Source organism: Pygoscelis adeliae, unplaced genomic scaffold (assembly GCF_000699105.1).
Source record: "Pygoscelis adeliae isolate BGI_AS28 unplaced genomic scaffold, ASM69910v1 Scaffold218, whole genome shotgun sequence".
Classification (NCBI taxonomy): Eukaryota; Metazoa; Chordata; class Aves; order Sphenisciformes; family Spheniscidae; genus Pygoscelis; species Pygoscelis adeliae.
Window position 1 is genome coordinate 212,581 of NW_008825433.1, and position 11,449 is coordinate 224,029.

Genomic DNA, 11,449 nt, shown 5'->3' on the forward strand with positions numbered 1-11,449 from the left:
AAAGCATTTTCTCAGAGGCCCGGCAAAGGATGAAGTACCACAAGAGTTCACCTGTAAAAATGAAATTAGCCACACAAACGCATGTTAATATTTGTGTGTGTAGCCATTTTGTTACCTTTCTTCACCACTTAGGAGTGTGCAGTAGGTGCCTTACACTGCTCAGAGTATTCAAACTTCAGAAGATTTAATTTAGTAGTTTAGAATGTTTTCTCATGGGCTGAAGTAGAGGAGAGTGTGATAGCAAAGAGTTCAAATAGCTTTGATGTAGTTACACAGATGTACAGTAATATCTAAAAATAAACACGTGTCCAATTTTTAGAACTTTCATTGTATTCTATTTCAGAAGTTGCATGCGAAATAGAAACATTTCTCACAAATGTTAAAGTGATGGGAAAACACTTTTGTTTCATCTTGAGCAACAAGACCAGTCTGAATTTCATTTTCAGGCTGTCCTGTAATAGTAAAATTTTACAAATTTGCATTGCTGTAAACACATGTTTCTATGGTGGCTTTAAAATATGTATGTAAATATTGTCTTAGGTTCAGAAATGTTTGCTTTAGGAATATAGTAAAATACAGGCCAAATCTGACATGCCTACAACTCCATAGCTTATTTCCTTTCTAAATCTCTTTGCCCAGGATAGAACTTTCTAGTGGAAGAAGTTCGGAGCAGTAAAATACTGACTTGTTTTTTTGTCAGTTCATCCTCTACCAGCTTGATTTTATTTCTTTTTTCTTTTTTCTTCAAATGCTCTCATCTTTTTCTCATCAGTGGAAACCATAATTCTGTAGGTAGCTTTTGAATACTGTTCTTCTGGCTTCTCCTATTGATTTCATTCCAGGCTACATTTTTGTAAGAGTGCTATACTAAATTTATTGCATAATTCCAGTAAGGAATGTAAAAGCACAGGGTTGTTAAACTGGCGAGTATCTCTTTCTGATACAGGCTATGGCTTGTCCTTACTTTTTGGTGCTTAAAATGTCTTCTTGCTTCTGACTCTCATACTACTTTTGATAGATAGCACTTTGCCTTTAAAATTATATAAAACTATAGTTTCTAAAGTGGTTGCTTTCCTAGTACGGTTACTTCTGATGTAATCTGTATTAAAAACAGCAGGTATCTCTTTATTTTGGGTCAAATTGTGAATGATTCTCACATGAATGAATGGTGTGTGCTGGGGCGTTGCTCCCACACACCACCTACTCTTCTGTTTGTATCTCCTGTGTTGAAGTCAAAACATGATGGAAACCCCCACATACCTTCCTCTTAGCATCAATCCCCATCACCTTTCTGCATCAAAAAGTATCCAACAAACGATGGAGAAAATTGAATTTGGGTTATTTCTCCATTTCCTGGTGGCCTGCTGTCTGTGGACAAGAGCCCTTGCAGCTCTCCTTGTAGGGGAAGGAAGAGAGGGAGCAGAGATCATTAAAAAAAAATCCCTTCTGTGTGTCAGGAGCTCTAGCAGCTCATTTCGGGATTAGTTCAACCCAAAGTAGAAGTTTGTTTTAGTGTGATTTTTGCCTCTTTTGATAATGTGGTTTAAATTTCCATTGCTGAATACTGCACAAGGTGGTCACACCTTGTAAAAACTGCAGCTAACACTTAAGTCGGGAAGCATTCCCTCCTGGGATCTTAATATGTGACGTAAAACAGTGATAACAATCTGGAAAAATTCTGGGTTTTTTTATTCAGAGGTAAGACATGGGAAGATCAAATTCTTTCCAGGCTGAAACTAATTCTTATTTAATGCTATCTTATTTGGCTACATGGAACACTGGGCCAGGAACAGTTGAATCAATAATCAGTCTAGCAAGAGCTATCATTATATTTTGCTTTGCTTTAGTGCTCTCCAATGCAATTAAATAGCAAATGTGAAGGTGGGCAAACAGTATTTAAAATGGAATACAATTTGTTGCCATTTTGTCTATCACAGGTTTAGATATTCCAGTACAAACACTTGCAGGATTTTGCTGAGATTGTCGATAGTGGTTTTGTCAAGGTTTTCTTCTGTGTCCTCCATGGTATGCCATACTGCAGGAAAAGGGGATGGAATCAGATGTAGGACTGGAACCCCTGTAAGGAGGAAAGTGAAATTTGGAGAAGAAATATTGAAGAAGTTCTGTTAAGCCAATTGATATGTTGCCATTTAGCAATAGAGTCAGGTAACTACTCAATAAGCTTACTTTATAGAGGAGTGTGTGTCACTGCAGCTTCCTTCTACCTTCTCTTTTTTTGAAGCCTGTGACTGCAGCCTATCCATTTCACTGTGTTCTTCCTAAAATTGACACCTTCCTTTCCTTTGAGTACTTTTCCCTCTTTTTTTTTTTCTAAGGCACCTGTAGCTAGTAGTTTTACTGTGACACTTGCTTTTTCTTTTTGAGATCCTTTGCACTGTAGTTGTTGATAGCGTGTTTAGGAGCTACAGAAGGGCAGAGGAACCACTGCAGCTCCCCAAACTGAAAACTGATTACCGTGTTCTTGTGACAATGTTAAGATCGAGCACTTTTTGAAGCATTTTTTAGTCCTCTCCATAAATGGTAAAATAGGGTGTCTGTATTTTTACTCTGTAAAATAGAATCACAGTTATCCTCAGATAAAAGAACTTCCACTTGAAAGGATCTGTATCACTACATATATATATATACACACACACACACATCAAGCCACCTACACATACTGCAACTTTAAGATAAAAGTTAAATCAGTCTTTTGCTTCCTGATCACTTTTTTGGGGGAGCATTGTTTCTCTCCAGCCTTCTTCCTGTTTTACTGCTTTTCCTCTCTGTTTTCAGTTGCATACTACTAAGGAATCTTTTCTTCACTAGGTGTTAATCATATTATTAGAAAAGGTTTTGAGGTGTAGTGATTGTTTTCCCCTATCAGCTTCTCCCATGTAGGATTTTTGATATCCCTGGACGTGCATATGATGGCTGTGTTGGTTTCGTTGGACCTGGGCCCTGCCTTGGTGTGAAAAATGAAAGATTCATGGAGTTGAAGAGCCATTGAGCAGGAGACAGTAACTACAGCAGACAGTAACAAGTTCACTGATAGCTCAGTGAAGAGAGCACTCGCTTGGAAGTGGAGAGGTGTGTAGCTGCTCTTGTGCCTGCATCCAGAGCTGTGTGCGCATTTTACATTACTCAGTAGTTAACAGAGCATAAGCAATGGTAAAATTAGGGCCTGGATATGAAGATACCTCCCTCCTTATGTAGGTGGATACCTTCTTCATTGAACTAGTTTTACATTCCTTTTTGGTTAACCCTTCTCTAGCAATATGACTCTTGTAGTCCTTGCTGTACAGTGGAAAACTTCCATCAGAAGAGTTTACTGTATCTACTACCCTTCTTTGGCCCACCTTAGTTTTGAAGATGCTCTGCTGAGTGCTTGAACCGAGAAGGATATCAAATCCACATCTTGAACTTGGACAAGTGCTTTAATCACTGACCAGTAGCTTGACAAGGTGGCAGCAGTAGTACAACTGCTTTCCCTGTCTTTGATTGCATCCCAAAGGAAAAGAATGAACACAAAGTCAGAGGCTATGGTGTAGGTGTCTGCCAGGAGAAATGCTTAGATAGGGAATCCTGGTTTTCAGGCATGTGCCTAATTCCAGGAGGGATTTCAGGCATATTGTGTCCTTTGCTATTTCTGCTGGCTACTCTATGCACCTTTCCCACCCCTCAAGCTGACAGTTATGAAATCTCCATTCTCTTTAGGGAATGAGGATGTCTAATTTGAGCATGTGAGTTTTTGCAGGAGTCAGTAGTGAGCATTACTGTAACTTTGACAATAGACCTTTAGAGATTTTGGTAGTCTTTGAAGATACGACCCTTGAGCGTTTCACTGCTCCTAGAAATTGTAACTAGCTGGCTAGTGTGGTATGTAGTGATATCCCACTGGATCAGAGTTGCCTATCTTTGTGGGACACTACTGCTGACAGAAATTTCCATTATCTCTGTGCCATTGGAGCTGTGCTCGTGCAAAATGATGATGGGTATGTTTTATCGCTGCTTTTGTTTGGGTATGTTTTTCAAAGCTGTGACTCTTGGCCTGTGTAAAGTTGGATTTGGAAGCCTCAAGTTGGAGCAAATAAGCTTGAAAACCAAGGTCATATGCACTTGCTCATTCACTAAATGATGCATTTGTTACTGAACTTATACTTTAAAATATAAGAGCTTCCGGTACCTCTTAATAAAAAAGGAACATGGTCATCTTCAACCAAGCCTTGATGTAAAGTACTCTGGAAATACTGCCTTTCAACAAGGTGATTCTTCAACAGATTCATGTTGTGTAGCTCTTGCTCTGTAAATCACAATGAAAGTGATTATTATGACTTTTGGACAATATGAGGCATGTTAGCACATTTGAATTATTTTTCCTCTCACATGGAAGCTTTTTCCATCAAAGAAGAAAAAGGAGTTAGTGACTGTCTTTTGCATTTGTTTAGTACTTAGAAGACCTCAAGATTGGTGTTATTACCATCATTTTACAGAAGTGAGAACTACAACACAGAAGTGAAGCAGTTCCCAAGAGTCACAGAGTGACAATCAGTAATAGAATCTGTTTCATGGCTTCCAAGTGTCTGGGAATCTTCCTCAGTTATTTCATTGATTAAATATTAAAATCTTCGTATAGGTTTAAGATGCGCCAAATTTAACGTTTACGTTATTAAATATTATAACTGTAAAACAGAAAAGTAATCTAAAAATCTGATATACAGGACTTAATACATTCAGAAACTACACACTAAACTTTCAAATTCATCAAAAGCCCATACCCCTCTCCTTACCAATTGCTTGAAGCCTCTGAAACCAACGAATGGTATTTGGAAAATAATTGGGGAAGACTGGGTTTGGTGCACCAATTAAATCCAGTAGTACAAGCAGGTCCTACAGAAGAAAGAATCTTTAATACAGAATTCTTTACATTACTACAACACCAGGAGCAGCAATGAAACCTCTTGGTTCCTGTATAGGTCATGACTAAGTCTTTGATAGCTCTGGCCAAAGATCTGGCTTTTCTACCATGATGTCTGAGGAGAAACACACTAGTAGCACCCAATTCCAGTCTGATGCATTTTGCTGTCTTTCCGAGGAGGAAAAAGGTAGGCCGTTCCCCTGTTCCTCAAGCTGAAGCAGACTGCATCGCTTTCTTTGCAGTTTGTGTGTTATATCCCTTTAAAGGAAAAACTATGGCAGGTGGGGAGAAAGAAGAGGAAATTGCTTCTTCCCCGGAGAACAACAAAGTCTGTCAAGGGAAAGAAATTTTGTGAGTCGCAAGATACAGCGACAGAAGAAAAGTGTCTCAGCAGTGAGTAGGGAAGGTAGAAGGCAGTAGGGAGAAGGGAGCAGACAACCAGAATGTTAGCAGGAATCAAAGGGAAACGGAAAGCTTGCTGTAGCTTAGCACTGAGCTAGGGGAGATTTGTTCACAGACCGATACTATGTCTGTGCTCTTTCCTAATCACTTTGAATTATCTCTCTCGAAGAAGGTGGGTATCCTAGTTTATATTCTAATAAATTTCTGTACTTTGATTTTTCTATGACTTCTCCTCATACTTGCATGGAGAAGGTCTAAGCAGATTAACCTGAAAAGCTCTTGCCAACTCTCTTATTTTATCACATCTCATAAAATTTCCACAAGCCTGCCTCTTCCTTTAACTTTGGTGGGGTTCATGGTTTCTTGGGAATTTGGCCAATTACTTACTAATTAAATATTTTAAAAAATGCAATTTACTATTACTCATTAGGGAGGTGAAAGCCACTTACTATGCCCTGCAGCTGATTTGTGGTTGTTGAACCAGGTGGATGTGGAGTAGATAACATTTTTTGAGCTAAGTGTTGAGACCCATAGAGGGAATCGGAAGGGGACCACCGGACAAAGGCTTCTTCACCATCAAAAAAAATGAGCTGAAGTGAAAGGTCTGGTCTTGACGTTGAGCTGGTCTGTTGGAGGAAGTTAAAAGTAACGTAACTGATTCTGGCCAGAACATTAAATAAAGGACAAATACTGTAGTCATATAAGCAGCATCAGTAGGGGTATATTTTCAGGGTACCCTATGCAAACTTTCCTATGGCTGTTAAACACACGTTATGGTGCAATAGTGGTAGTGATGAGTCATTATTATGTATCTAGCACAGTGACGCGTTCTCCAGTTTGGTATCATTTTGGTTCTGGTTAAAAGTTTCATTTCTGGCTTTAGCGGACATGAGCTGAGTATGTTGAGACAGGTCTGCAAAACCAGGTAGCAGAAACATCATCTCAAATAATGAGGAGACATGTCAGCAACACCACCTGATGTGAGTGCTAACATTATTACTTGATAGCACCACAAAGCAGTAATATCTCTGCTACGGTTGTGCATCAGTGGAGGTGAATTATGTCTTTGTAAAGTTGATGGTCCTTTGAGGGACAAAGAGCAGTCAGTCATGAGAAGAATGACCATTTCTTTTCCTTCAGGGGGACTCGCAACCACGTAGGCGACTTTACACTAAAACCAAAGCACAGAGAGTGGAGTAGATACGCCCTTCTCTTTCAACAACCAAAAATATCACAGCAATAAAAACTGAGAATATATGATTAATGTATTTAAGGTCACAAAGGAGACATCTGTGTGAAATTTCTTCCCAATGTAAGAAGGAGCCTTTTTTCTCTCTGTTTACTAACTGAAGCCTTGTTTGCACTGGCAGCGTTTCCTAATAATCTACAACATGGCTAAACCCAGTTCAGTTCCGCTATATGAACAGTTTTGGGAACTGTAGTCTTGGCAGTTGCCATAAATATTTTAACCCCCCTATGAATTAATGTTATTTCAAGTGAAATTGCATGATGTGGTTAAAAAGGTGGGGTCACTGGCAACAGTCATGTCCTGTATGGGCTACAACTCCCAACTAGCTGAAGCTGATCCAATATAAACAGTAGTGGAAAACTTCTATAAAACGTCGCTCACGTAGGCAAGATGATATTGATTATGCTCACAGTGATACATGGATTTCTTTAATGGCAATGCTTTGCTGCCCTTTGTCCCTCGCACAGGACAGAACTCTTTTGATAGCAGTCATTTTGCATTACATTCTGGAGGAAACAGTATTAATGCCATTTTGAATTTTAGAAAGTAGTATTTGTAATTATTACTATTATTACTGCTTAACACATTCCCAGGTCTGAATAATGTAGAGATGTCTTTGCCCTTTAATTTAAACTTACTCTATATAATTGGAGAAACATCAAGATAAAAATCACAGCTTCAAGTCAAAGTATAAATAGATTTGGCTGAAAACATAATAAAGCCTGTTATGCTACTATGAGCAGAGCAAAAAGGTCATAGCTAATGTATTAAGCAGATGCATCCCAAAGTATATTTTGTTAACAGACTGTTCAAATGGTAGCCTGTGCAAAGTAATTAGATTGCCTTTTTGTGAAATTCTGTCGTCTTACATGATAAAACAATTTAATCAAAAAATGATGTATTACTTGTGAAAAATTTAAGTCGGTGTGCAGGTTTAGGCAAAGTTATTCTAAATGAAGCTTCTAAATGAAAGCATATGTATTACAGGAGTGCTTTTTTTTTTGACTACAAACATCAGCATATTCTTAATCTTCTAATTCTTAAATATTCTAATGTCAGAAGGCACCAAATCAGTTTCTGGAAACAACTGCTAACAAGTAATCTTAATACCTGAGCTGAGTGTATTCCTGACACTTTGTAAAGCATTTGAGAGACCTTTTCCTGTGAAAGCTCTGTTAGTGTATGAGAAGTATTCTTCTGTAAATAGTAAATACTGAACCAGTAGGTGGCACTCATTAATCTGTAATCATACAAATTTGTAATCCTACAAGCTTTTAGAGCTTGTAGGATCAACAGATTTTTGTGCCCAGCAATGGCAGCACTTTGAAGTGGATTTTCATAGCATAGATAACACAGACTGATAATATTATACTATTACTTGACTGTTTTCCTGTACTCGGCCATGAGTTTTCATAAATAAACTATTCACATTGATAAAGGAAAACAAGAAAAAAGCTTGAAATCATTATGGGATGGAGGGACGTGAGTGTAACTCCCCTGCACAGCCATTGGTTCATCCATCTCCCAAAACAGAATACAATTGAGATTTTAAAAATGCAGGATTCAGAAAGGAACAAAACTTTGTCAATGACCCTAGATGTTACTGTATACAATAGGAGCTTCTGAGTAGAGTTATGTGTCTTTCAGATAGAAAGTAGGATTATATCTCGCAGAGTCTATGAAACACGTATTATTCATCTATAAATTGTTATTTTTATATAGTATGCATTTATTAGATAATTTTTAGATAGCCACCCTTTGCATAAGAAGTTTTAATGGGATAATGTACTCTAAAGTAGTAGATACAGATCTCTGTTCTGTTCTTCTTGAAGTCAATGGGAGTTTTACTATAGGCACAGCGATCACAGAATCAGGCACGCAGGCTGTGGGAGAGAACATGGAAGTGCCCTAAGGCCTATTGCTATTGCAAAAACAAATTAAAATGAAACAAGCAAACTACCTTGATTAACTGAAGCTTGTTATCCAGGGCACGTGCCAGCTCCAATATCATAGCACAAGGCACAGCTGAATCAGTTGCTCCTACAAACACTCTCTCCTGCCATCGTTGTCCGAAGAATTTTGAGTCGTAGTGGCAAGCAAGTACTAGATAGCGTTTTGCAGAGGGGTTGAGAGTGCTGATAATATTTGAAAATGTTTGATATCCATATGGTGTGTATTTCTGAAATGTATCTTCTTCAATTTCCCAACCAGCTTGTAATCTTTGAAGACGGTGCTTGATGTGCTGCAATTAAAAAAAATAGATATCGGATTAATATTGCTTGCTTCAGAAAGATGTTGCAGGCAATCTGTCATTTCTGTAAGTTCATGGTATTTTTAAAAGATAAATTTTACAGCAAAAAATGTAATGTCACTGTATAAAGTAAGCAACATCTTTGCTACCTTAGCCTCTGACTGGCTCACTTGCTTTTCATTTCTCCCTCTTGTCTTTGGAGTCTGAGGGTGCTTTGAAAGATTGCCCATTCATATGACACATTAAGATCTTGATCTCTGAAGTTTCCAGGCCATTGTTTTTGCAGGTGTAACCAGGACAGATTTAATGTTTACCTCTTCAAATCTAAACTCAGTTGTGTCATTAAATTAAATGTCAAAACGGGCTGCAGAGAACTTGTTGTGGCTACTTCGACAATTACCACGCATAGGTGCCACACCAGTATAAAAAAAAAAGCTGTCTGTTTTTTTTTTTAACTTCTATGAGAAATCTGCCTGTCAAGTGGCATAAGTTGTTTACAAGGCTGTAAGAGACAGTCTGATTCCTTTAAATTAAAGAAAGACTTAAACATTTCAGAATAATCTTTTAAAAATAAAATCTGGTAAATGTAGCTCATGTAAAGATAAAAATGAGCACAGTAAACCTATAAGACATCATTCATTTTAGGTAACTTCCTACCTAAAGAGAGTACCTCTAACAACCCCAGTTATACTTAGTACAGAGTTCTGGCTAACTCTTATTAGAGGGCCATCTCTGTTGAGCAACTTATTTTTATGGGTCCCTAGAGTGCTTCTTCAAGGCAGATTCCTCTCTCTTTAAATAAACATTAGGAAAAGCCTCTAAGGGGAAAACAGAAAATAGACTTTGAAGACTTGTCCTGCTCTCAGTGAAGTCAGTGGGAATACTGCCATTAATTTTAGTGCTAGAACAACCTTCCATTTTGTTTGTGGTCTGAAAGCTTTTATGACATTGTATGGTCTATCCACTATCTGTAGGCTGAGCAAAGGACACCTGTTAAGGATTAAGAGGAATATATAAACCTGGATGCACCTCAGCGTGCACTATCCGTGACTGGCACTAGCCTTCTCCCTTAAAGGAGTCTGATGCATTGTCTGTGTCTTAACAAAGAAATGTCATCCATTTCAAACTCCCCTGTGCTTCGACAATGGAGGACTCTTCTTTTTTTTCCTTTGGTGGGGGTCTACTTTAGTACGTGCTGTTACCTTGTAACAGGATGATCCTATTTTGAACATGATTTGTGGTTTTCTTACTTTTTCCCCTTTCATATGGCTGCCTTCCAAGGTATCACCAAAGAAACCACAACACTAAATCTATAGACATGCGCACGTAGACACACACACACACAAAGCACAAAAAAGCTGCATTTTTCCAGTCTACCAATTGCAGAGTGGCAAATAAACTTATTGTAGTTAGGGCTGTCTTGGAGCTGTCGAGTCACAGCCTGAAGGGTAGATGAAGGGTAGTGAGATGTTGTGAATGTCTTCTAGTAAACTCAGCCGTACCACTGTTTTAGTCTTCCGCTTGGCTAATGTAATCAAGAGCCAGCATGGCACACAGTCCTGAAGATGCCCACGCTGTGAGTGCAGAGCAGAGGTGCCGACAGGGCAGCAACCCAGTCGTGTGGTAACTCCTTTCGGCTCAAATACAGTGTGCTGGAGCTCTTGCTGGCTTGGGGCCAGGTGCAATCTGGGCATGTTAGCCCAGCATTAACACGCTGCTGTGCTTGGGCCAGTGGAGCTAGCGTGGTACTTGGACCAGTGCCGCACTTTGCCATGTTGACCATTTCATCTGCCTGCCCGTTTGAGCCCCTCTGATCCCTTTTCATGTTGACACACCCATCTGAGGCAACGCTACAGGGGAGTGTAACAGCACAGGAGCTCTCCAGAAAAAGGGCAGGGGGGTGTCATTTATTTCATCCCTGTGTAGGGTCCCAGGGGGTTTGAACCAGTGACCAAAAGCCTGCGCATGTGAGGGAAAGGACAACTGTTGTGTTGTACTTTGGGTACCAAACCTGAGGTGAGCTTTTTAATTTAAAACATAAATTTAAAAATCATTCTTTTTAACTTTAATTTTTTTTTTCATTGTGCTGTGCAGCCCTGGGAAATAATGTCAGCTGAAGTGCAAGCTGTGTCATGTAGGCTCTACGCAGTCCAGACTTGAACAATGATAAGAGATCATCTTACCGAATGAAAGGAAGGTGTCCATCCCTTTAGTGGTCACTAAAGGTACTACCAGAATATAAAAAATAAATGTTCTTAGAGGTTTTCAGGAAATGTTGCCTTACCTGTCGTACAACATAATTTCCTGGTGATCCTGAGTATCTTTCTATCAGGATAGGGCGCAAATCATTCTCCCACATTTCAGAAACATCTGTGTTTGCTGCAACTTTTTGAATAGCGTCAGAATGTAAAATTCTTGGTTGGTGAGAATACTGTAGAAAGGAGAAAAAGGGAAAGACTGCTATAGCTATTTTTAACCATAGTTTTCTTCAGAATTACAGTAAATGTGAGATATTGTGCTATTTTGATTTACTGACAACAAAAAATAATCTTAAGAAAAGCTTTTCTCTCAAAAATTATTGACATGTTTAAGTTCTGTGGCTTCTGTATCTTTGATTTCCACGCAAAAT

At 38.8% G+C, this 11,449-nt stretch overlaps 1 protein-coding gene across 1 annotated transcript; it reads right to left on the reverse strand.

The window, feature by feature from the left end:
- Nucleotides 1-1,773: 1,773 nt before the first annotated feature.
- On the reverse strand, nt 1,774-11,247 carry QPCT (glutaminyl-peptide cyclotransferase). Its single transcript, XM_009331030.1, has 6 exons — nt 11,105-11,247; nt 8,530-8,811; nt 5,770-5,946; nt 4,791-4,890; nt 4,187-4,303; nt 1,774-2,077 (listed from the first exon to the last, which is right to left on the reverse strand). Exons 1-6 carry the CDS (start codon nt 11,177-11,179, stop codon nt 1,932-1,934), a joined length of 897 nt encoding a protein of 298 aa, XP_009329305.1. The 5' UTR covers nt 11,180-11,247; the 3' UTR covers nt 1,774-1,931.
- Between the last annotated feature and the right edge of the window lie 202 nt (nt 11,248-11,449).